Below are 23,328 nucleotides of genomic sequence, written 5' to 3'. Positions count from 1 at the left end.
AAGTGCCCATTGACCCATGAATGAATTAATAAATTGTGGTATAGGTATACAATGGAATATTATGCAGCCTTTAAAAAAGATTGGGACTTTACCTTTTTTATGTTTACATGGATGGAGCTGGAACATATCCTACTTAGTAAAGTATCTCAAGAGTGGAAGAAAAATAATCAGTACTCAGTACTATTATGAAACCAATTTACACTCACTCACTCTTTCACATGAAGAATAGATCACAACTATGGCCCAAGGTGAAGGAGGGAGGAAGTGGGTATGGGAGGGGAGAGTGGAGGTCAGACTGAGGGAGGGTGAATGGTGGGATCACACCTATGGTACATAATGCAAGGGTACATCTATTAGTATAGAGTATAAATGTCTTGACACAATGATTAAGTAAATGAGATGAGGTATACATTAACCAGTGTGATGTAAGTATTCCTAATTCTATATGAAATCAGCACATTGTATCCCATAAATGCATTAATGTATACATGATCTATGTGTTTATGATTTAATAAAAAAATAAAAAATAAAATAAAAAGTTAAAACAAGTGTAAATGACCTTAAAATAATAACCAAAGAAAACCATTAATGAATCATGAAGGAAATTAACACCCCTTTAAAATAAAAAAATGAAAATCCTAAGATGTTAACATTACTAGTCAAAATTTTTAAAATCTAAATAGATATTACTAAGATTCCTTTTGTTTTCAAAAGGTATATTTGAACTGATTTCTCAATGTGTATGCTTGTCTACTTGTGAGTCTTAGGACCTCCAAACAAGTATAGTTTTTAAAATAATTTCTGGAAAGTTTTCAGGAGAAGATCCTTGTGTTTTATTTGTAAATACAGGAAAACTTGCAAACCTGATATACCATGAACTAGTACAAAGTGGTCATGAAGCTCTTGGCTACTAAATGTACCTCTCACATATTTCAGTAAGATCTTTTTTTAGCAAATAGTAGAAAAGAAAGTCATATTTTTAAAAATTCCAAGTTTGTAATTTTATATCCACAATAACAAGTGGTTGGCCCTTTGGTTGATTTTACCAATATTTTGTATTGTCTTTATCACAGATTTTCTATCACCCCTAAGATTGAGGGGAAAAATAATTTTTAAATTTATTCATTAACTAAATATATAAAATATGCCTGATATTGATATTAAATATTCTTTAAAATTATATATGCAGCTATTTATTACATAAAACAAGTCTAAGGGACACCAACCAAAACTGTTAGGTCTAAGCTTTTAAGGTTCATCTGAATGAGGAAGGAGTCTCCATCTCATTGTTGTATCAACTTCTTCATCAAAATTTTCCTCCTCCTGCTCCTTAGAAAGCTCTAAGAATATCTAAATAGGAGACAAAGAAAAAGGGGAAAAATACCAAGTTCTTGACTGTCTGTCAAAGGTACAGGGGGAAAATGCATATTGTTTTCATGTGAAATTTATAGGAATGATACGAACTCAAACCAGTTGACTCACCTTTTCCAATGTGCACTGAGAGAGGCTATATTCTTCCAGGTTAAACTTACATTTTGCTGAAGAGAAGAAAATCAAGACTAGCAGTAGATACTTAACATTCATTTTTTTCAAAGTCATATAAAATTACAAATGTCAATCATTAATATCAATAGAAAATAAATCTGAATAAAGAAATACTTGATGGAAAGACAAAATGATAAAGGACAACGCAATGTACACATTAAGTCAATCATGATGTTTCGATAATATCGGTTTTGTTATTTTATGTATGCTTGTTCCTTGAGCTCTTCACCACCATGCTGTGCTGAGAAATTGCACCATGACAGTCTGCTATTGGGAATGATGCAGTTAAAAGCAGAAAAAATGATGATGGAAGAGAAAGAATGGTTAATTTCAAGTATCAAGAGGAGTTAGGCACTTTGCACAGAGTAGTCTTAGCTATTAGGAAAGAGGTCGAATAAACCGACACAGACACAGGAAGCTAATGGACAGATAGAAAGTTTCTCTCTTCTTTTTTTTAAATTAGTGAAATGTAAAGCAAGGGCATCCACCAAGGGAGAAAAGCGAGAAAGATATATATAAGTAAGGAAAGAGGAAGAATGAAATAATAATTTAGGGCACTTGGTGTGAGTGCACAAAGCAGGCCACCTAAAGGGGCCTTTTGAAGTTAATGGCATGGTTGTTAACATTCTCTGCAACTTTAGTTCCTGCACTGGAGACTACCTCTTTCCAGAGAATTGGATAAACCGAAGTTTGGGTTAAATCCCTATTATTTCCTATAAAAATTCTTAAAAATTATGCCCTACAGGGCCTATTTTTTTTTCTTTTGAGACAGAGTCTCACTTTGTCACCCTTGGTAGAGTACTATGGCATCACAGCTCACAGCAACCTCAAACTCCTGGGCTTATGCAATTCTCTTGCCTCAGCCTCCCAACTAGCTGGGACTACAGGAACCTGCCACAATGCTCGGCTATTTTTCAAGACAAGGTCTCGTTCTGGCTCAGGTTAGTCCCGAACCTATGAGCTTAGGCAATCCACTTGTTTTGGCCTCCCACGTGCTGAGATTACAGGCGTGAACCACTATGCCCAGCCTCTTTTATATGTCACACAAGTATCTCCTATCATGTTATTATCAAAAATTTATTTGAATATTGTCACTCTTACCTGTTTCTAATTTGTGAAAGGCCTGAGATAAGGGGTAAACATCTGCCAAGCATAATTTATAGGTCAACAAGGAGGAATATCTGAAAATAATAAAAAAAAAATGTTCTATTTGATTCTGAGTTTCCAGGGGAGAAAAATGAGCATCAAAGTAAATATTCATATTAGCAACAATTTCCTTTCTTAACATAAAAGCAATTCAAATTAATGTATGACCCATAGTATCAGAAATCAAATCATTTAACAATGGAAACATTTTTGAAGTAATTAGTAACTGGCTGTGGTAGACAGTTCTCCTAGTGATAGCATAATTGCTTATGCACTCAGTTTATGCACACCTTCTGATTGTCGAAACATATTTTGAACTGTTCCCTTTGATTGATTCAAATTATCATAGGTTAAGAACTAATCCCAAAATAAAAAGTTCATTCTTGTCACCAGAAAGCTAACTTGTAAAGAGATTTATGAGGTTGGGAGAGTTGGAATAACAGTAGGAGAAGGATTTAGAAGATTTTAATTAAAAACTTCCCTGATCACTAAGGAAGAGCTGGAAATCATTTTGGGCATCTTGTTTCCATGTGTTAGTTCTGGCCATAAAAGCTCATGCCCTATTCTCAGCTTATTGCCAAGTTGGAGTTTGGTGCTCTCAGGAGGCCCAAAAGTTGACCAGACTTCTAAGAATGGCCCTATTCAGACCAGCCCTTGCTTGTCCTGTCTTACCATTTATGATCTTTCCACCTGTTATAAAAACTGCTCCCCTGATTTGTGACCCCTCAGTCTGGGAAGAGGAGTAACTTATATATATCCTGGCATGTATCCTAGATATTCCTATTGCATATACACTGTGCTAAGATAAAAACAGATGCTTTTCTTTCCTGGTTTTTTGATGTGCTTATCCCTTCCAAGGAATTTTAAATTTAGTTTCTGGTCTACTTCTTTGCCTTCCCCCAAATAACATACAGACACACACAAAGGCACACCTACATATATATGTGTGCACATGTGCACACACACCCCTTTCTATTTTCAGGCATAAAAATTCCATTAAAGGAAGACTCTTTGGTGTCTTAATGGGCACAATGAAGGGTGTATGACACACCTCTGGGATGCAGGACGCAACGCCAAGAGGGACTCTACCTAAGAAATGCAAACACGGTAACCCAGTTGTTTGTACCCTCACATTATTCTGACTTTTTTTAAAAGAAAAAGACTGAAAAAAAAAGAGGGAAGATTCTGCTTATCTCAATTGCTGTTTATTTCCTATGGGGGGAATTCACCCTAAATATTTACATCTTCTAAATTTTAAATATTTATGAGAAAGGTCAGGGAGAATGCCATGAAGCCCATGATGGTTCTCTGTGGGTCTGGGTCACCTAGAAATCCCTGCCCCCTAACGTTTCCAAGTTCTTCTCTAGAGCTGCAGAGCAGCCCAGGATGGCTGAGAAGAGTCTACTCAGCCTGCCCCAGATGGGACACAGTTTCCTGAGTGGTTCCAAATTTCTTCCAATCTGGAAGAATCAACAAATCCGTTTTTGAGGTCTCTAATATTTTATTATGAATTCAAATCATGAAGTTCTTACAGAACACAAAAGGTACCACTAAGTGAGTAAAGCCTACATATTTCTCCATAATTAAATGCTCTTCTTACCTTTCCCGTTGAACAGCCTGTGGGAAAAGTTTCAGAATCTCCGTGTGGACCAAAGTCACTTGAGAAGTTTCCTTCACTTTTATTTCTAAAATGTAATCTTTGCCAAATTTGTTTTTCAGGTGTTGGATGGAACCGATGCATCTATGGTAGAGAAACAAAAGAAGAACATGTTGAAAAATATTGCTTTTAATTTTGTTACGTTATTCTCAAACTTCCAATGTAGGAGAAAGAATGTGACTGAGGAAGACAAAAGGAAGGCTTCTGCAGCTCTTCCCTCGTGATTCTGCCTTTTCCGTGGGGACTCTCCTCTGGGGCATCAGGTGCAGGCTCTGGAGAGACACCCACCTCAGCCTTCCAGACACCATGATGGCCACACGGTCACACAAGGCCTCGGCCTCCGCCAAGTAATGGGTAATCAAAATGACACTGCTCTCTGTGTGTTTAACAGCTGCCCGGATTGCCTGCCTGAAATAAGCCAAGAAGTTAGCCACATATTTTTAAGTGCAAAAAAGATAAAATGTAATATATGAGTCCTATTCAAATCCTAATTAAAAATAAAAAAAACAGTGGAATGTAAATACCTATTAGGAGTTTTTGATAACATAAAGAAAATTTTCAAATATTTTAGATATGCTAATCATATTGTTAAGTTAAAAAAGACATCTTTTAGAGATACTGAAATATTTATAAATAAAAGGATACACTGCCTAGTATTTCCTTCAAAATAATTGGAGGGTGAGGAAAGGAAATGGGAATGGCCTTCCATTTATTGATAACTCTTGAAACCGGGGGATGGGAATAATGGATTCATAAGTGATTCTCTCAACATTTGTATAAAATCACTATGGTGAAGTTGTTTTTAAAGTTGGGAAAATATTGGACAGTCACAAATATGAGACTAGATTGAAGATTTTTATCAGTTCAAAAGGTAAGTTCTAGATAGCAAGAAAAAACAGAGAAAAACTGAATAAACAAATTAGACGGGTTAGGTCAAAAAGGAAAAAAAAAGGAAATGGGGAGATTGTGTCAGAAACTTAATGGTCTCCAAGGAAACAAAATAGAAAAGGAAAAGGGGGGCAGTTAGAGACATCCCAATAATTAAATGGCAAAATATTTCTGTGTTGTAACAGACCAGATTCAAAACCTAAAACTCCAACAGTTACTTTTTTTTAACCTGAATACCACTTGAATAAGATGCAGATTAGATAAACTATTTGTTAATTTTTTTTCTTAATAACATAAGCTGTGTCCAGTGAATCAGGGTACGGTTTATCTGAGGGTTGATTTTTCAAGATCCATTTAAAAATGCGTCTTTACCTAACATTTATACCTGTGGCTTTGAGGGTTACAGTAATGCTCACCACATTTGCTGCTGCCCTGTGGGATCCATGCCTGTGGAGGGTTCATCCAGAAGCAGGATGGGTGAATTTCCCAGGATACTCAGCACGAAGCACAGCTGCAATGCAGAGAGACACTCCTGTTAGCTGTCACATCACGCCATCCCTCAGGAGAGTGTCAAACACCATACCTACCTTTCTGGCGGCTCCTGCTGTTAATTTCTGCACTGGCACATTCAGCTGCTCGTGTAGTTTGAAAGCATCCACTAACCTGATGATGAAAGATAAGATGACAATACCAGGTCAAATCCAATCATAAAGAACAGTAATAACGGAAGAGAGAAGCTGGACGATATTATTGCCAAAACTCTAACTTGTGATAAGGGGGGGGGGGGTCTATTTATTTTGAAACACGAAAGACTTTTCACCTCATAAAAAGTTTTAACAAAAACTACAATATTGAGTGAGAAACTGAAAATGGCTGATTACTCCTTTCCGGGTTTTTTAAATTAGAAAATGGAAATGGATAATGATTGATTCACTAACTCCTCATCAATTACTTTCTTTTTTCTTTTTCTTTTTTTTTTCTGAGACAGAGTCTCACTATGTCACCCTTGGTAGAGTGCTGTCACAGCTCACAGCAACCTCAAACTCTTGGGCTTAAGTGATTCTCTTGCCTCAGCCTCCAAGCAGCTGGGACCACAGACACCTGCCACAAAGCCCAGCTGTATTTTGGTTGTAGTTGTGATTGTTGTTTAGCAGGCCCAGGTCAGGCAGGAACTTGCCAGCCTCTGTGTACGTGGCAGGTACCCTACTCACTGAGCTACTGATGCCAAGCCCTCATCAATTACTTTTACACAATCATTTTTTTAAAAGGTCCCTTATTTAGGGATGCAGGAACCAAGCTCTTTTCCATCATCAATGCTCTGCTACTAACAGTCTGAGAAAGGTGGAGACATCATTTCCAGTCTCCATTCTTTATTAGTGAATTCATCGTTAGTAGTATAGCCTCCTGCTTCTTGGCACAAAGGACCTCTCTGTACCGTGTGATGGCAACATTTGCATCTCCTTTCTTCAGCCCTTTCACAGTGGCATACATCTCCAGGTGCTCCCTCACTGTCAGCATGGGCCACAGCGCATTCTCCTGAGGACAGTACCCCAGGAACTTGACGGGGCCTTCTCCCTGGTGGCTGGAAATGGAACTGCATCCTTTCAGTTCCACCTAAAAAAGTATAGAAGCTTTAGAAACACATGTAGTTTTTTTTCTAAACACACAATTCCTCAAGAATCTGACATATAGTTAATAAAAGCCTAAATTGTTTGAGCATTAAAAAATATTATAGAAATTACTTCATATATTTGTTATAGAAAACAATTTAAATTACTAATATAAAAGTGTAGTCTTATATCGGGGGGGTGGGAACCCTAATAATCTTGGGTGGTTCCTGAGGAACTGTGATGAAAAAGTCATTGGTTCTTGGTGACATCCCAACTCATAATAAACCTTTGCTAACCAGAAAAAATAATAAAAGAGGGAAAATAAATAAATAAAGAAAGAAACCACCAGTATAGTCTTACAAAGACATAATCTATCTTTGTCATGAAATTTCTATTTTGGGAACAGAAACAATTTCCTCATTTTTCATTACCTCTCCAGTTGTCGGTTTTGTGATCCCAGATATCATTCTAATAGATGAACTTTTACCAGCACCATTGGGTCCTAGCAACCCCAAAATTTCACCTGAAAGAAAGAATCATATTATCAATATTGTAAGTGAAATATTCATTAACATAAACTTTCTTCCACAATGAAATCTTCTGAGATCTGGGCACCCCTCAATACCATCTTAAAATTTATAACATACATGGGGGCTGAAGCAAGATGGTGGACTAGTGACACCTTTTTTATAGCCAGATGTGGTGAAACTGGGGAGAGAAGATGTCAGGCACCTCTGCCTTGTGGGCTCTGCCCAGAAACATCCCTTTGGTGGCATAGGGAGGCAGTGGGAGACTTCAGGACCCAAGAGGAGGACAAAAGCAGTGGAGAAGCATCCTTTACCAAAAGGACACTTTAACACCTCAGGTCAGAGGCACAGTTTTATTTAAAGAGCAAGAAGTGAAAGGAAAAAATAGGGTAGGGCAATAGATAGAAAGAAAATACTCATGAGGAAGAAACAGCAGAAAAATCCTGGCAACATGAAAAACCAAAATAGAGCAACCCCCACAAGGGTTCATGAGATGGCTACCACAGAGGATTCCACCTATAAAGAAAAGTTAGAAATGACAGGTGGGGAAATTAAAATATGGATGGCAAAAACAATGAAGGAAATTGCTGAGAAAGTGGAAAATAACCATAATAAAAAGAAATCCCCAAACAGAATCAAACAAGAGATGAATGACAGGAAGAATATAGAAAGGATATAATGGAGTTGAAGGAACTGAAGCAGTCAGGGAATTTAAAGATGCAGTAGAAAGTCTCAATAACAGATTAGACCAGGCAGAAGTAAGAACCTAAGAAGGAGAGGACAAAGCTCTTGAGCTAACTCAGGCAGTTAAAGAGAGAGAAAGCAGAATGTTCACTAACAGAATTATGGGACTTCATGAAGCATTCAAACACATGAGTTATAGGTATCCCAGAAGGGGAAGAAGAATGCCCCAGAGGCATGGAAGCTTTACTAAAGGATATTATAAGTGAAAATTTCCTAAATATAACCAAAGATTCTGACACACTCCTTTCAGAGAAATATTGGACATCAGGTCATCTCAACTCAAATAGAACTTCTCCAAGACACATTGTCATGAACCTGTTCAAAGTTAAGATGAAAAAGAAGATTCTGCAAGCTGCCAGGAGTAAGCAGCAATTGGCCTGCAGGAATGGCTTGTGCTTTTTTTATCCAATCAGCCAGCCTACGCCTCTTCAGTGGGGAATGCAAGCCACTCAATCACAAAACTGGAAGTCATCAGGAAATACAGCAATGTCTCAGGGAATAAAATCAATGTCCACACATTTGTATGTGCCAATAACAGCCAAGTTGAGAAGCAAGTCAAGGACACAATTCCCTTCATAGTAGCTTCAAAGAAAATGAAATACTTAGGAATAGACCTAACAAAAGAGGTGAAAGATCTTTCCAAAGAGAATTATGAAACCCTAAGAGAAGAAATTGCGGAAGATACTAATGAATGGAAGAACATACCATGCTCTTGGCTGGGAAGAGTCAACAGAAACCAAACAGCATGATATTGGCACAAAAATAGAGATGTAGACATATGGAACAGAATAGAAAACCAAGAGATAAAACTAGTCTCTTATTGCCATCTGATCTTTGATAAACCAAATGAAAGCATACAGTGGGGAAAGGAATCCCTATTCAACAAATGGTGCTGGGCGAACTGGATAACCACATGTAGAAGACTGAAACTTGGCCTGCACCATTCCCTCCTTACAAAAATTTACTCAAAACATATAAGAGACTTAAACCTAAGACACAAAATGATAAAAATCTTAGAAGAAAGTGTGGGGAAAACTCTTGATGATGTTGGGCTGGGGAAAGATTTTATGACAAAGACTTCAGCAGTCATCACAACAACAACAAAATTTAACAAATGGGACTTAATTAAGCTGCAAAGCTTCTGCACAGTAAAGTAAAATGACAAATTTCAGAATGGAAAAGATATTTGCAGGTATTAATCCGACAATGGGTTGATAACTAGGATCACTAGGATCAAATTAATTAACAAAAAAAGAGTAAACTATCCCATCTACCTCTGGGTAAGAGATATGAACAGAACCTTTTTTGACAAAAACAGACAAATGGCTAACAAACATGAAAAAATGCGCATCATCCTCCAACATAAGAGAAATGCAAATCAAAACCACCTTGAGATATCACCTAACCCCAGTGAGAAAAGCCTATATCACAAAGTCTCAAAGCTACAGATTCTGGTGTGGATGTGGAGAGAAGGGAACACTGTCACACTGCTGGTGGGACTGCAAACTACTATAACCTTTTTGGAAGGAAGTATGGAGAATCCTCAAAGAACTCAAATTAGACATCCCATTTGATACTGCAAGCCATTACTAGGTATTTACTCAGATGAAAGAAAATCACTTTATCATAAGGACATTTGCACTAGACTGTTTATTGCCTCTCAATTATCAATTGCCAAAATGTGCAAGCAACTGATTAACAGGCTGTGGTATGTGTATACCAAATACTATTATGCCATTAAAAAAGATGGAGACTTTACATCTTTTGTATTAACCTGGATCGAGTTGGAACACATTCTGCTTTGTAAAGCATCACAAGAATGGAGAAGCAAGAATCCAATGTACTCAATTCTAATATAAAGGCAGTAGATGAGAGGTGGGGTTAGAGAAATGAGGCTCACGGTTTATGGCAAACCTCTTGGGGGCAGGGCACAATTACAAGAGGGACTTTACCTAACAAATACAATCAGTGTAACCTAATTCTTTGTACCTTCAATGAATACCAAACAATAAAAAACAATTATAACAAACATGTATTTCACGTCATCAAACTATGTTCTTTAATTCATATAATTATGTAAAATGATAGTGTAAAGCTTGTGAATTTGATGTCAATAAATTGGTCTTTTTCCCCCAATATTGCTGATTTCAGTTAACAATGGTCTCAACTGTTTTCTGTAGCACTTGGTTGGTGCACTGAATACATGCATAAATGATTCCTAAACCTGGCAAGTCAGGATGATTTTCTTCATCTCGGGTACAATCACCCATGTTCAAGCCACCATCATCCTTCATCTGAGCTGATAGGAAAGTCTTTTAACTTGCCCCCCACCCTAATTCATGAAAAAACAGTAGTCCAGTATATAAAGGTCTCAAAACATAAATTAAATCATGGCACAAATGTGCTAAACACCCTCCAATGGCATTCCATTAACATTGTATGAAGTAGACACTCCTTGCTGTTCAAAACAGCCATACAAATATGGCCCTACTCACCCCCTAGACTCAAGTCTTCCTTTTGTGGATATGTCCACTGGCCTCTCTGTTTAAAAATCAGTAACTCCAAATGTGTGTGAGTCCCTGCCCTCACTGTTAACTCCACCTGCCTGCTCTTATCACCCCTTAATTCTCACATAGATGGCACCTTCTTATCACCCCGATGTTGGTTTAAGCTCAAGTGAGGCCTTCCCTGACCCTCATCAAATGCAGCCTGTGTCACTCATATCAATTCACATACCTCACTGTGCCACAAAGAACTTACTCTATACCTGATGCCTTTCTTCATAAGTCATTTTTATTTATGAACCCCCTCCTAAAATGTAAACCCCACAAGGACAGGAACTTCACCTATTTTCTTCATAATTGTATTTGCTGAGCCTAAAACAGTCCCTGGCACACTAAAAAACTATATGTTGAATGAGTGGATGGATGCTTCTACAAGTAAAACTGTGCCTATAACACAGGTGTGCAGTGGACATTTCTAAAAACAGTGGCGAATTGAAAGAGTGATTATTCCAAACCTTTTTCAACACAGAAAGAGATATTTCTTGTTGCTATTTTCTTCTTCCTTTTTGAAAAGCAATTTTTCTTCTGGCCTGCATATTCTTTGTGTAGACAGCTGGCAATTATGACTGATGTCTAGAAGAGATGACAGCATAATTTTCCTCTTAAATTTCAGAGACTTTATGTCCCTGCTGGAACCTTTCACTCCCTATGCCATAAACCAAATTGAGTGAGTTAAACCAAACACTCCTGAGTTGAGTGTTTCATGTTCATTGTTACAAATACAATATGCATCCACTAACATGGACAGTATTTCTTGTGTTTAAATAGACTGAGAAAAAAAACCAAAGTTTCACAGAAGCCACCTCATTGTCTTGCCAGAACAGAAGTGACTAACATCATGGAAACACCACAACATATAAGTCAAATAAAAGAATAGCCCTTAAAGTCTTAAATCTCTACTTACAATTTTATAAAAAATATAACTTAAATTCTTTAAGTTAAAACCAAGGTCTTGTTTGGTTTTTAAATTATAGCTCTAATTATCAAAACTCATTTTTCTCAAAAGAAGAATAAAATCCCTATGTTACCTTCCAGGCCACTCCAAAAAGTGCCTGTGTATTTAAGGTTTACAAAAATGTACCAAACCCCAAACGTTCAAAATGGAAACCAGTCTACCAAATTCTGCTCTTGACAGTTCCTAGCTGTTTCCATTAACACCTATTTGGTCACATGCTTTTCTACCTCATCTAAGTTTGAAGTGGTCAGGGCAGTTGTTGTTCTTATTCTTTCTGCTTGAACATCCTCATCTTCATCTATAGGTTCTTCTGGATTTGGTCGAGCCTCTCTACTTTGGGGGGAGAGTCTGTGGAGAAAATAAAATACGTTATATGTGGTTTTCTGGCTGTGAGAGTGTATCCAACATCAGTGTCCCTGGGATTTTACCTGTCTCATTTTTCAATGGGTCAGTGAGCGTGATGATGACGATGATGATGACTCTGTCAATTTGCTTTCACTTTTGCTGAGGATGACCACCCCGCTGGCCACCACCCCTCTCTAGGTGCTGTTGTCATTCTCTCGGTAAGCATCTACAATCCTTCCAAATCTGTAGGTAAATACTGCTCCTCACCCTTTAAAATTCAGGTCGCTCATTTTCTCTGCTCACTCTGAACCCATCTTAATCATACTAGGTATTTTTTTACTTCTCATCCTTTCCAGAGTCCTTCCACTTTTAGAAGACTCTGAACTATGTTTCTAAATCCATTCCATCCAGTCTCTTCTGTTCAAGGAAGTATACAACACCCTCGGATGAAAGAATAGCATGTCTGGGTACTCATGAAAGTCCCCCCATCCCAGCTGCTAAGTGGCAGAACTCTTCCTGGGAGGCCTATTTTGTGGCAGCAAATCCAGAAATCCTCTGCTGGTGAGGACAACGATCATGCTGCTTCTACTGTGAATATAAATCTGTATTAAGAAGTTGATAGTACAGCCATGATTCAGGAACATCAAAATACATTATTAATGGGTGGTACCTGTGGCTCAAAAGGGTAGGGTGCCAGCCCCATAAGCCAGAGGTGGTAGGTTCAAACCCAGTCCCGGCCAAAAAAAAAAAAAAAAAGGTATTAAGGTATGAAATTAAGTTTTATGCTGACCTGAAAACCGGATCCTTGCGTGTTCTTCTCTTTCCCCATTTTAGTTCCATGCATCTTAGAACAAAAATGAACAGCAAAGCCTGGAAGTAAGGCTAGGAGCACAGAAAGCCAGTTACATTCAGGCATAAGTTCACATCTATAACTTACACAGTTGAATTAAATGGTGGTATTCTGTCTTCAGGTAAGATAGTTGTGAAGGGTTCTTACAAATCAGGGGAGAAATGTGGCTATGCGTTCACAACCCAGCCTGGTGGAATCCTCTCACCGCTCATTTTCAGTTTATCAGTAAACTCTATCTGCGCTACCTTCGAAATTATCTACAACCCAATTGCTTCTCATCCCTACTGTGCTACTCCCACCAAAGTCTAGGTGTTTATAATTTCTCACCTGAATTATAGTCACCCTTTCCTACCTGGACTCCCTCTGCTCCTCTCCCCCTCATCATGTATTTCCAACAGAGCTGCTCTTTTAATATGTAAATGTGATTACATCACATGGCTTAACACCATCCAAGGACTTCTCCATTATTCAAAGTAGAGTCAGAGTTTTTAGAGTGACCCAGAACACCCTGTGTAACTCCTTCTCCTGACCCCATGCTTTATCCCATTACTCATATGACCATCTCTCCCGCCACCCTCTCCCTTGGTCACTCTGCTACAAGCACACTGGCTTCATGGCTGATGAGGCCTTCTACTGGAATACACTTCTCCAACCACCCATCTGACAGTATATGTTATTTTAGTTAGTTCATTATCTGTCTCCTTCCACCAGAATATAAGCTTCTTTGGGGCAGGGTTGATTCTATGCCTCCATAAGTACTGACACATGAAATTCAAAGACAGTAGCTCTCTTCAGCCTAACTATGCCAATATAATCATTTCCCCCTTTCTATTTTATTGTCCAGCTCTTGCCTTTTCATCTATAATTCAAAAGACTTAAGGTATATCACATCTGTATTTTTTAATGTACACTCTTTCAAATTTAGAGAAGTAGTAATCAGGTCAAGTAACCAAAAATTAAAATTGTGGACTTACGGAGTCCATTCATACATGTAAAAAGTAACTCTGGGGTTTGAAATCATATCCAAGTGTAATCGCTTTACCTAAAACTATATTAACAACACTTTCAAAGTTAACATACTTCAGAAAAGATCAAATAGTTCTAGTAAATGATAGCCATCCGAAAGAATATGTGGTGAGGTGGAAAAGCCTTCTTACTATCAGACAGACTAGAAGATCAGCTTCATTGAGGTCAAAATTTGATTCTTGAAATGTCACATAATGCTCGTGGGATCTCTGAAAAGACAAAAAAAAAAAAGTGCCTAAATGAAAATTCATCAGCTTTATGACTTGCACTTAAATGATACAAGATTTCACAGACTGGCTCTTCCCTCTTCACACTTCCTCTGCGTGTTCTGGTAACACAGTAATCCCGTATACAGAAGGAGAGGCACCTCCTGACTGTCTCTCAATGAGCAGCCAACCTGTGTCTGCTCTTCTCTTCCAACACTTCTTAAAATTTTTTAATCTTTTGGTTTTAACATTTGCTGAAAATCTACCAAAAGCTAGTAGAGAGAGGTGCTGGTACTGGTAGAATTTCTAGTAGTTGATGATATTTGTCCTAAATGATCTCCTCACTTGGCCCCTTCTTACCCCAGTGGTGACAACTTTCCCATCCTGTTAATTAGACCCAATGTATTATTCTCTGCACTTCATCAGTCAATTCATTCAGAATGTAATTCTACCTTTCAAAATAATATGTGACAGGTCAAGGTACATGTGTTTCACCTGGCAAGCCTACTTATATTTTAGGAGAAAAATGCTTCAAGCTAAGAAATGAGCTTCTAATCAAGAATTCCAGGCATTGCTCAGCCAATAAAATAGTATTTTTGCAAATGGAAGGCTTTCCTGGTTCACCAACAATATACAAGATCAGGGAAACCTACTTCTTTTGAAAGCCATGTTAGGGTAGTACAGGGTCCCAGAAAGTGTGTTCTCCGCTGAATTATCTTGCTGTGGCCTCATTGTATACTTTTCTCCAGTTGAAACACATGAGATTTCTCTAATGCTTCGTGGCCTTTTTGCTTTAATGCCCTTTTTCCCTCTGCAGAACATGCTCACCACCTGTCCCACTCTCCCACTAATTAATTCTTAAGGAATTATTTAAACATCACTTCCCCAGAAGGATTCTCTGAGTCCAGAGCAAATCAACAGCGGCACTCTGCCCTTCCAGCTTCCATGTACTTTTGTCTCCACTAAGGTCTGGTAGAGGCAGGACTGTGCAATCTTACTCCCCAGGGGTCTCCGGTTACTAGTGCAGTGACTAGCACAGAATACTGTTTAATACATTTTCTAAATGATTAAATGGTATTGTATATTAGTTTATCCTCACAGTAATGAATACCCATCAAAATGGAGACCTCTGTTTCTTTAAATCTGGCAGAAGATTTGAATAACATTTGAAAATGCCTATATTTTGCAAAGTATATAGGATGAAACCATTTTAACAGCTTTATTGAGGTTTATTTTCTATGTCATAAAACTCTGCCTTTTTAAGAGTGCAATTCAATAATGTTTAGTAGGTTTACACAGTTTTTCTTTTCTTTTTTTTTGAGACAGAGCCTCAAGCTGTCCCCCTGGGTAGAGTGCCGTGGCATTACAGCTCATAACAACCTCCAACTCCTGGGCTCAAGTGAGTCTCCTGCCTCTGCCTCCCAAGTAGCTGGGACTACAGGTGCCCGCCACAACGCCTGGCTATTTTTGGTTGCAGCCGTCATTGTTGTTTGGCGGGTCTGGGCTGGGGATTTGAACCTGCCACCTTAGGTGTACGCGGCTGGCACCTTAGCCGGTTGAGCTATAGGCGCCGAGCCTACACAGTTTTTCAAGCATCACCACAATTCAACTTTAGAACATTTTTTATTTCTAAAAAAAAAATCCTTTACGCACATTTGCAGTCACTGTCCATCCATTCCACTCTTCTACGTTCTGTGTCTATAGATCTCGACAAACTGCTTTAATACGCTATATATTCAACATTAATGACACCATAGGCAACATTTCTTACCTCTTGTATTAAAGATAAAAATCCAAATAAGGTAAATGAAGGAACTAATACCAGGGTGGAAATTATGGTACCTAGGCCAAAATGATGGGTTAGAATGATGTTGAGCACGATGCAGGAGACCTACAAGACAAGTTGGAATGTATTTCATTAGACAAACTCAGCCCACGGATATCTGGGAAAGCATTTAAGATGTAGGAGTTCTCACCACATGTATCATATATCATCATTTTTCCATATGCATATACACCCATATGAGCATCACAGTTTCTCCTTTCAGAGAGAGAAGAAGTAAGAAACTTTTGTTAATAAGAATATATATTACATTTAGCTCCCCAACATAAAATTTTTAATAGATGGTGACTGGAGATTGAGGTAAAATCTAAAAATGATCAAATAGACTTCCGGATGGTGCATTAAGTTAAATCCTTGACAAGGGGATAAAAAGAGAAATTACCTTTTTATAGCTAAGGTAAAAACCCTCTATATGTTGAAAGTTACATGGCATCTAAACCTACTATACAAAAACAATCGATATTGCCACAGAATCTCACCTAGACTACTGTGAAGTTTTCTCGTTGTTCTCCCTGTTCCAGTTCTTCCTCATTTCAAACAAATGATATTCCTGAGATTGTCCATTTCTGTTGTAATGGACTCATTACATGAGAGGAAGGGAGAAAGAAAATATTTTCTGTTTTAAGTATCAATTTGATGTGCTGTTGAATTCAGCCTGCTAATACAGTATTTTGTTGAGAATTTTTGCATTTATTTTCATAAGAGAAATTGATCTGTAGTTTCCTTTTTTTGCTGTATCCTCTCCTGGTGTTGGTATCAAGGTGATTCTGGCTTCACAGAATGAGTTGGGAAGGATTTTCTCCTCTCTGATGTTGTGAAATAACTTCTGAAATAATGGGTACCAGCTTTTCTTTCTAGGTCTGGTAAAATTAGGCTATGAATCCATCTGGTCTGGGGCCTTTTCTTGTTGGAAGTTTTTTATAACTGCTTCGATCTTGCTGCTCATTATTGGTCTGGTTGATTCTATTTCTTCCTGATTGAGTTTTGGGGGATTGTGTTTCCAGGAATTTGTCCATTTCCTCAATGTTTTCTAGTTTATGTGCATAAAGATTTTCATAGTTATTTACCAATGACATTTTTTCATTTCTGTGGTATCAGTTGTAATATCTCCTTTTTCATTTCTGATTTAGCTTATTTGGGCCTTTTCTCTTCTTTTCCTGGTTAATCTAACAAGAGGTCAATCAATTTTATCTTTTCAAAAAGCTCAATATCACTTATCCTGAGGGAAATGGAAATTAAAACCACAATGAGGTATCATCTTACCCCTATTAAAATGGCTTTTATTAAAAATTTCAAAAACAATAGAAGCTAGCATGGATGAAGGGAGAAAGGAACGTTTGTCCACTGTTGGTAGGACTGCAAATTAGTACAACTTCTATTGAAAACGGTATGGAGATTCCTCAAAGAACTAAAAGTAGGCCTACCATTTGATCCAGCAATCCCTCAACTGGGTAACTACTCAGAGGAAAAGAAGTCATTTTATCAAAAATACACCTGAACTTGAATGTTTATTGCAGCATAACTCACAATTGCAAGATATGGAACCAATTCATGTGTTCATCAATTCGTAAGCAGATTAACAAAATGTGGTATATTTATACCATAGCATACTACTCAGTGTATAAAAGGATGAATTGATGCTCTTAGCCAATTTGGATGGAACTGGAAACCATTATTCTATGTGAAATAGCTAAAGAATGGAAAAACAATCACTATGTGTCTCATTATTAAATGTGAACTAACTGATCAACACACATGTGCACAGAGGGGAGTGAGTAACACTCAGTGGAAATCAAGCAGGGGTGGGGAAGGGATGAGTGAAAACCTACCTAACAGGTACAATAAACACTATTTGGGTGATGGGCACACTTATAGCTGTGACTCAAATTTTACAAAAATGATCCATTTAACACAAAACATTTGTATCTCCCTCCTTAATATTTTGAAAAAAATATTGTTTTTTGAAGTTTTTGGCTGGTGCTGGGTTTGACCCCACCACCTCCAGCATATGGGGCTGGTGCCTTAACCCTTTGAGCCACAGGTACCACCCCATATTTTGAAATTTTTTAAAAAATGGTTGATTTATTAGTCAAGAATGTATTGGACACTATATTAAATCTTTGCTGGATGTTATTAATGTAGTAATCATAATGGTCTCTGCTCTCTAATCCAAGAGATGCAATTTATTGTTCTGGAAGATTCTTGGTATATCAAGAGCTGGAAGATTTGTCATATTCAATGGAATTGATGCATAGATTTGGACTACTAGAACCTGGCTGAGGAAATTCTGTCCATAATGTTTTCCAATCCACAGCCTGACTGCACAGCCTCCACCCATTAGAAAATAATCCCTGCTCAGCTTCTCCACTGAAAGCTGGAAGACAAGGCCTGAGGTATGGTTCTACCATTGCTGTTGAATGTTCCCTCATCAGAGAGATTTCCACCTCTATATAAACCCGGATAAATTCTGAATATTTGGTAAACCAGGAGCTAATTTTTCACTTGACACATAGCAAAAATATGTCTGTCTAGATGTGCATTTGTCTCAGTCTGGAATGATCTCTATGTAAAGATGGTCAACAAAAAGAGCAGGCAAAGCCACAGATAAAAAATAATCATGATTCCAGGTTAGCTGAAAGGGTATTTGTGAAGATACTCGATGGGGCATCCTTACAGCCACCAGGCTGGAATATCTGTACAGACCTGTCCACAGCCACGTTGGCCAAGAACCCTGATATATCTTAACTCCATTCTCAGTTGAAACTAGGCAAACACAAAGAATGGATGTGAATTCTTTGTTAATCTTTGCTAGACATATAGTACATAAGAATGTTGGCTGAGAAGAAACCAAGAGTTGGTAAGAATCTTCTGCTCACATTTGATCTCCATACCCAACTTCTGGGATTACACTGGACAATGGCAGTAAGTCTGCTGATTGAACAAAAAGTCTTCCAGGGAAAGTATGAATGGAAAGATCTTTTATGCACCAAATCCTCATAACTGTCTCTAATATGGTTTCTCCAAGTCAGGTAGCTCTGTGGTTCTTTCTGTAGCTTCTGTCCTTGAACTGGATTATGCTGATGATGGTAAGCGAGATAGTAGTAGACATTATTTGCTGAATACCAAGAAGTGTAAGCAGAGAAGTCATATCAGAGCACTGATTGCTGAGAAGCTCCCTGCTGAGCAAAAAATCCAAGAATAATTTCTCATACAAGTCAGTGGGTGGTATCAAATGTATTTTCTTACAGATGATCTTTCCTCACATAGTTTCAGAACTTCCATTCCAAGAGCTGGGAGCTATACTGAAGTCATACTTCCCACCATCAGCTGAGAGTATCAGTCAGAGGGATCCTGAATTATAGGACGCAAGGCACTTGGGGTCTCCAGAGTTTTGATAAGCATCTCCAGAAAAGTTTGTCATAATCTTTAATAAGCTCTTGACTTTCATATATATTTATTAGTAAGTAATCTGGAATAAGTATAAAGTATCTTCACTATTGAAAACCATTGGCAGCTAACAGTAAGAGAGACCTTCTAGAAGACCGTAGAAATTGGTTGTACTGTCAAATGCTATGAAGACAATTTTTGTTCCAGGGCCACCAGAAAGCCTTGTGTTATGAAGGAGATATAAAATCAATAGTGTATTTTAACCTCCACATTTTCTGGGATGTTCTCAATAATTCTCTTAAAGGATTGTACCTGGATTCTTCAGAGAGATGGTTGATTCAGGAACAGAGTTACTCTTCCTTCTGCTTTCTTTGCTATAATTTAAAAATGTTTTAGAATATTCCCCCATTGATCAAGGCAAAATCATTATATTTAACATTACATTGAAAATTTAAAAAATAACTCTATTTTGTATGTAAATATATGTACTTACAACAAAGAAGCAAAATGACAAAACGCCACTGTTTTTCTTCCTTTTGCGAAAAATAAATGATATCATGTATGTTAAGAAGATAAGAGAAGCTGCGTAACCAGGTGTAATTATAACCTGAAGGGCATACAAATAATAGGATAGTCAAAAAATGAAACTTATCCAAGGGAAAAATTAAATCACAAATATTTTAAAAATATCTTATTACATATGCACTTTACATGGCTTTTTGGTTTATGACTAAACAAAAATTAAAATATCTTGATTACATAAAATAACACTGTTAAAATTTATTATTCATTACTTTATAAAATTTGGTATATGTACTGTGTGTTACTTACCATAGCACACGTAATTCGCGTTGTAACGTAAACATACTCCAGGTTTTCCATATAGAAAATGAGATAGATTAACAGGAGGAGTAGAAGGAAAAAGCCAATATCCACCAGGGCCTGCCCACACCAGTAAGCAGAGGTGTAGAGCCCAGAAATCCAGAGCTGGGACTTAGTTTTCTTCTACCAAAAAAACATATGGCATACGTAGATTCAGTTAAAATGCAAAGCTCAAAGAAACACATTGGAAAATTTTTTAAGATAAATATAACCTGGTCTTCTGATATTCTTAAAAATCGTTAAGCATTTACTGTTTAGGAACCTGAGATCTATAAAGTCAGTTTTATAGTTTTGAAGGTGGGCATTTAAGAAAAAAGTATATTATTTTGTTTGATAGATTTGTTTGCAAAACCACTTTAACTCATGAATAATGAATAGAAAAGTAGCCCTCAAGTTTTGTTTTGTTTTTTTTTTGCCTTGTTTGGTGTTAAAAAAGAATAATCTTGACAGGTGTAGTATAAGGTGACCAGATTTTAACATTGGTAAAGCGGAACACCATTGATGGGGGGGCAGGGGGTGGGGTGGTGGGGTGGAGGAGGGGTGTGTTCTTGATTAAAAATTTGGTCTATATGGAGCAACAAAAATTTTCATAGAATGCGAAAATAGTATTATAATTTTTTTAAATTTCAACATAAGTACAATTTACAAATATAATACATTAAAAAAAATTATGTATAGGGCAGCACCTGTGGCTCAAAGGAGTAGGGCGCAGGTCCACCTGGGTGACCTTGCCCAGGAGGGGAGTAGGGAGTTTACATTAGCCTTTTCATTTCCAAATGAAATTACATTAACCTCTTCATTCCCAAATGGAGTTACATTAACCTTTTCAGCAGCTGAAAACCACATATTCCCTTCCCGTTGTCCTGCCCTTCTCCAGATTGTCATGCATTCTTTCCAAAAATTGGGACTTTCTTAAAATGCCGTGGGAGGCAGGACAAATTGTTAAAAATCAGGACTGTCCCACCAAAAGCAGGATGTCTGGTCACCTTAGTATAATAGGCATGAGCTACTGTAATTCTAGCACTTTCGGAGGCCAAGGCTTGAGCTCAGGATTTGAGACCAGTCTGAGCAAGAGTAAGACCCAATCTCTACTAAAAATAGAAAAATTAGCGGGTGGTGCCTGTGGGTCAAAGGAGTAGGGTGCCAGCCCCATATACTGGAGGTGGTGGGTCCAAACCAGGCCCTGGCCAAAAACTGCAAAAAATAAAAATAAAAAAGAAAAGAAAAATTACCTGGGTTATTTTGGTGGGAACCTATGGTCCCAGCTACTGGGAGGCTGAGGCAGGAGAATTATTAGGAGTTCGAGGTTACTGTGAGCAGAGTGAGACTTTGTCCCCCCCAAAATAAATAAATTTAAAAAAAAAAAGAACAATCTTGAAATCAGAAGGCCTCAAGTAAGTCTCCAAAAAAAATCCCTGCAGTAAAAATAATTTTACATTTTTAGAGATAAATTTTCCTGACTTGCCAAAACAATGGTTAATTACATTTTGTAAATTAAATATATATTTAAATTTTTTTCTCAGAAGAAAATATTTTGAACGTATAGCATTAAAAATACAATTATTGAAATTCCTCAAGCTTCTCACCCTCTTTTCCTTACTTTGTAATCACTGATGCTGCTCATGGCAACATAAGGAGACGTGCTGCATATAACCAAAAATAAGAAAATGGAACCTTCTGGAAGCGTACTCCAGTATAATGCAGAGTTCTGGAAATATAGAAGGTACGTCAGTGAATAATTTTTATATGAAACAAATACTAATAACCATAAAGAATGTGCTTTTTGAAATATTGAAAAATCAAAGTATCAATGTAGTTTATCTACACATAGAGATGGGAGAGAAAATATTTCTAATCATTTATTGTCAGGCTTCAACTCAAAGAACTAGAACAAAAATGTCAAAAATAATTCAGGACCTACTTTTGGATATATTTCCAAAAGAACTGAAAGTAGGATCTCAAAGAGATGTCTGCATACTATGTTCCCAGTGATATTATTCAGAACGGCCAAGAGATGGAAGCAACCCACGTGTCCACATGAACAGATAATCACAAACACAGTGGATGCTAAAAAATGGACACATTTCATCGAAAAGAAAAAATCGTATAAAAATTGTAATACTCAATACACACCTATAACATTTGTTACGTTGTGTATTTTATCTTGTGTCTCTTGTAATTGCAGAAGTCAAATGTGACTTGAGTATTTCAATTTTCATACATTTTTCCCCATTCTTAAAAGTATGCGCTATTTTGGCACCCTCTGTGTACATACAAATATGTATGTGTATATATAAACACTCACAAACATGTGTAATACATACAATGCGATATTATTCAGTCTTTAAAATGTCCACTGCTTTCTGGTGTCTAAAGCGTCTATAGAAAAATTATAACCAGCTGACATGATCCTGAGACTGCAGCCTGTGTGTATCAGGTACCCCTGCACTGCAGAGCAATTGTGGGTAGATGAAGACATGAGTCAGGTCATGTAGCTCCAGAACCGGCAGAGTCTCCTTCCTATTAGTCACTCTATCACCTATGAGTGTTTAGTCAATGGAGGGTTCAATAACAAATAAAATTAGATTTATAAGATTCTAAGACAGGGCTACATGCTCTCCTGATTTTCATTTCAGTGTCTTCTCTCTTCTTTCTCTCTCTCCCCCTTTCTCTCTCTATCTCATACAGTTCTGCAAGTTTGCAAAACACTCCCTAAGAGAGCAACTATGAGGAAGTGTAGCAGCCCGTATAGCCTATGGCTAGGAGGAGTGAGAGTTACAGGAAATACCTGTAATGAACACCTTGGTGAAAAGGGCATGGAGAGAGATTTGGTTCTAACTACCATGAGAGAGCTCACAAGATGAGAGCACTGGTGAATTGGCAGTCCCTACACCTGTGGTGTTGAGAGGCAAAGATGAGCCTTACATTAGGCTGGAGGAGAGGGGAGTCAAAAAGCTTGCGCATTCTATTATGGACATGCTTACTCTGTCTCCCCTTCTGCCTGCAGAACGCCAGCAGGGCGTCTCTCTGCTGAAGATCACCAAGCTCTGCTAAAGACTAAGAGCTATCTGTTCTAAGAAGACTGCTTTACTCTAAGATACTCTCTCTCTCTCTCTCTCTCTCTCTCTCCAGCTAAAGCAGATAGCCCTCAAG

The 23,328-nt window shown here is 37.7% G+C and overlaps 1 protein-coding gene across 3 annotated transcripts in view; it reads right to left on the bottom strand.

Annotated features, from left to right (window-relative positions):
* Positions 1–809: 809 nt before the first annotated feature.
* The window catches only part of ABCA6 (ATP binding cassette subfamily A member 6), a 59,445-nt gene continuing 36,926 nt past the window's right edge, over positions 810–23,328 (bottom strand). For all 3 annotated transcript variants that reach the window (XM_023511176.1, XM_012803112.2, XM_023511177.1), the window contains 17 exons: positions 21,776–21,883; positions 20,125–20,298; positions 19,787–19,900; positions 15,835–15,954; positions 13,989–14,066; positions 12,772–12,863; positions 11,864–11,984; positions 11,137–11,254; positions 7,278–7,369; positions 6,672–6,850; positions 5,824–5,899; positions 5,653–5,747; positions 4,637–4,756; positions 4,292–4,432; positions 2,647–2,726; positions 1,483–1,538; positions 810–1,350 (listed from right to left, as the gene is read on the bottom strand). In XM_023511176.1, the coding sequence (XP_023366944.1) occupies positions 1,249–1,350; positions 1,483–1,538; positions 2,647–2,726; positions 4,292–4,432; positions 4,637–4,756; positions 5,653–5,747; positions 5,824–5,899; positions 6,672–6,850; positions 7,278–7,369; positions 11,137–11,254; positions 11,864–11,984; positions 12,772–12,863; positions 13,989–14,066; positions 15,835–15,954; positions 19,787–19,900; positions 20,125–20,298; positions 21,776–21,883 (1,866 nt within the window). In that variant the 3' untranslated portion in view covers positions 810–1,248. The remainder of the gene's footprint in view (positions 1,351–1,482; positions 1,539–2,646; positions 2,727–4,291; positions 4,433–4,636; positions 4,757–5,652; positions 5,748–5,823; positions 5,900–6,671; positions 6,851–7,277; positions 7,370–11,136; positions 11,255–11,863; positions 11,985–12,771; positions 12,864–13,988; positions 14,067–15,834; positions 15,955–19,786; positions 19,901–20,124; positions 20,299–21,775; positions 21,884–23,328) is intronic.

The sequence above is a fragment of the Otolemur garnettii genome, unplaced genomic scaffold, assembly GCF_000181295.1.
Source record: "Otolemur garnettii isolate 467f Iridium unplaced genomic scaffold, OtoGar3 scaffold00018, whole genome shotgun sequence".
NCBI classification, from domain to species: domain Eukaryota; kingdom Metazoa; phylum Chordata; class Mammalia; order Primates; family Galagidae; genus Otolemur; species Otolemur garnettii.
This window is presented reverse-complemented; position numbering and strand designations above follow the sequence as displayed.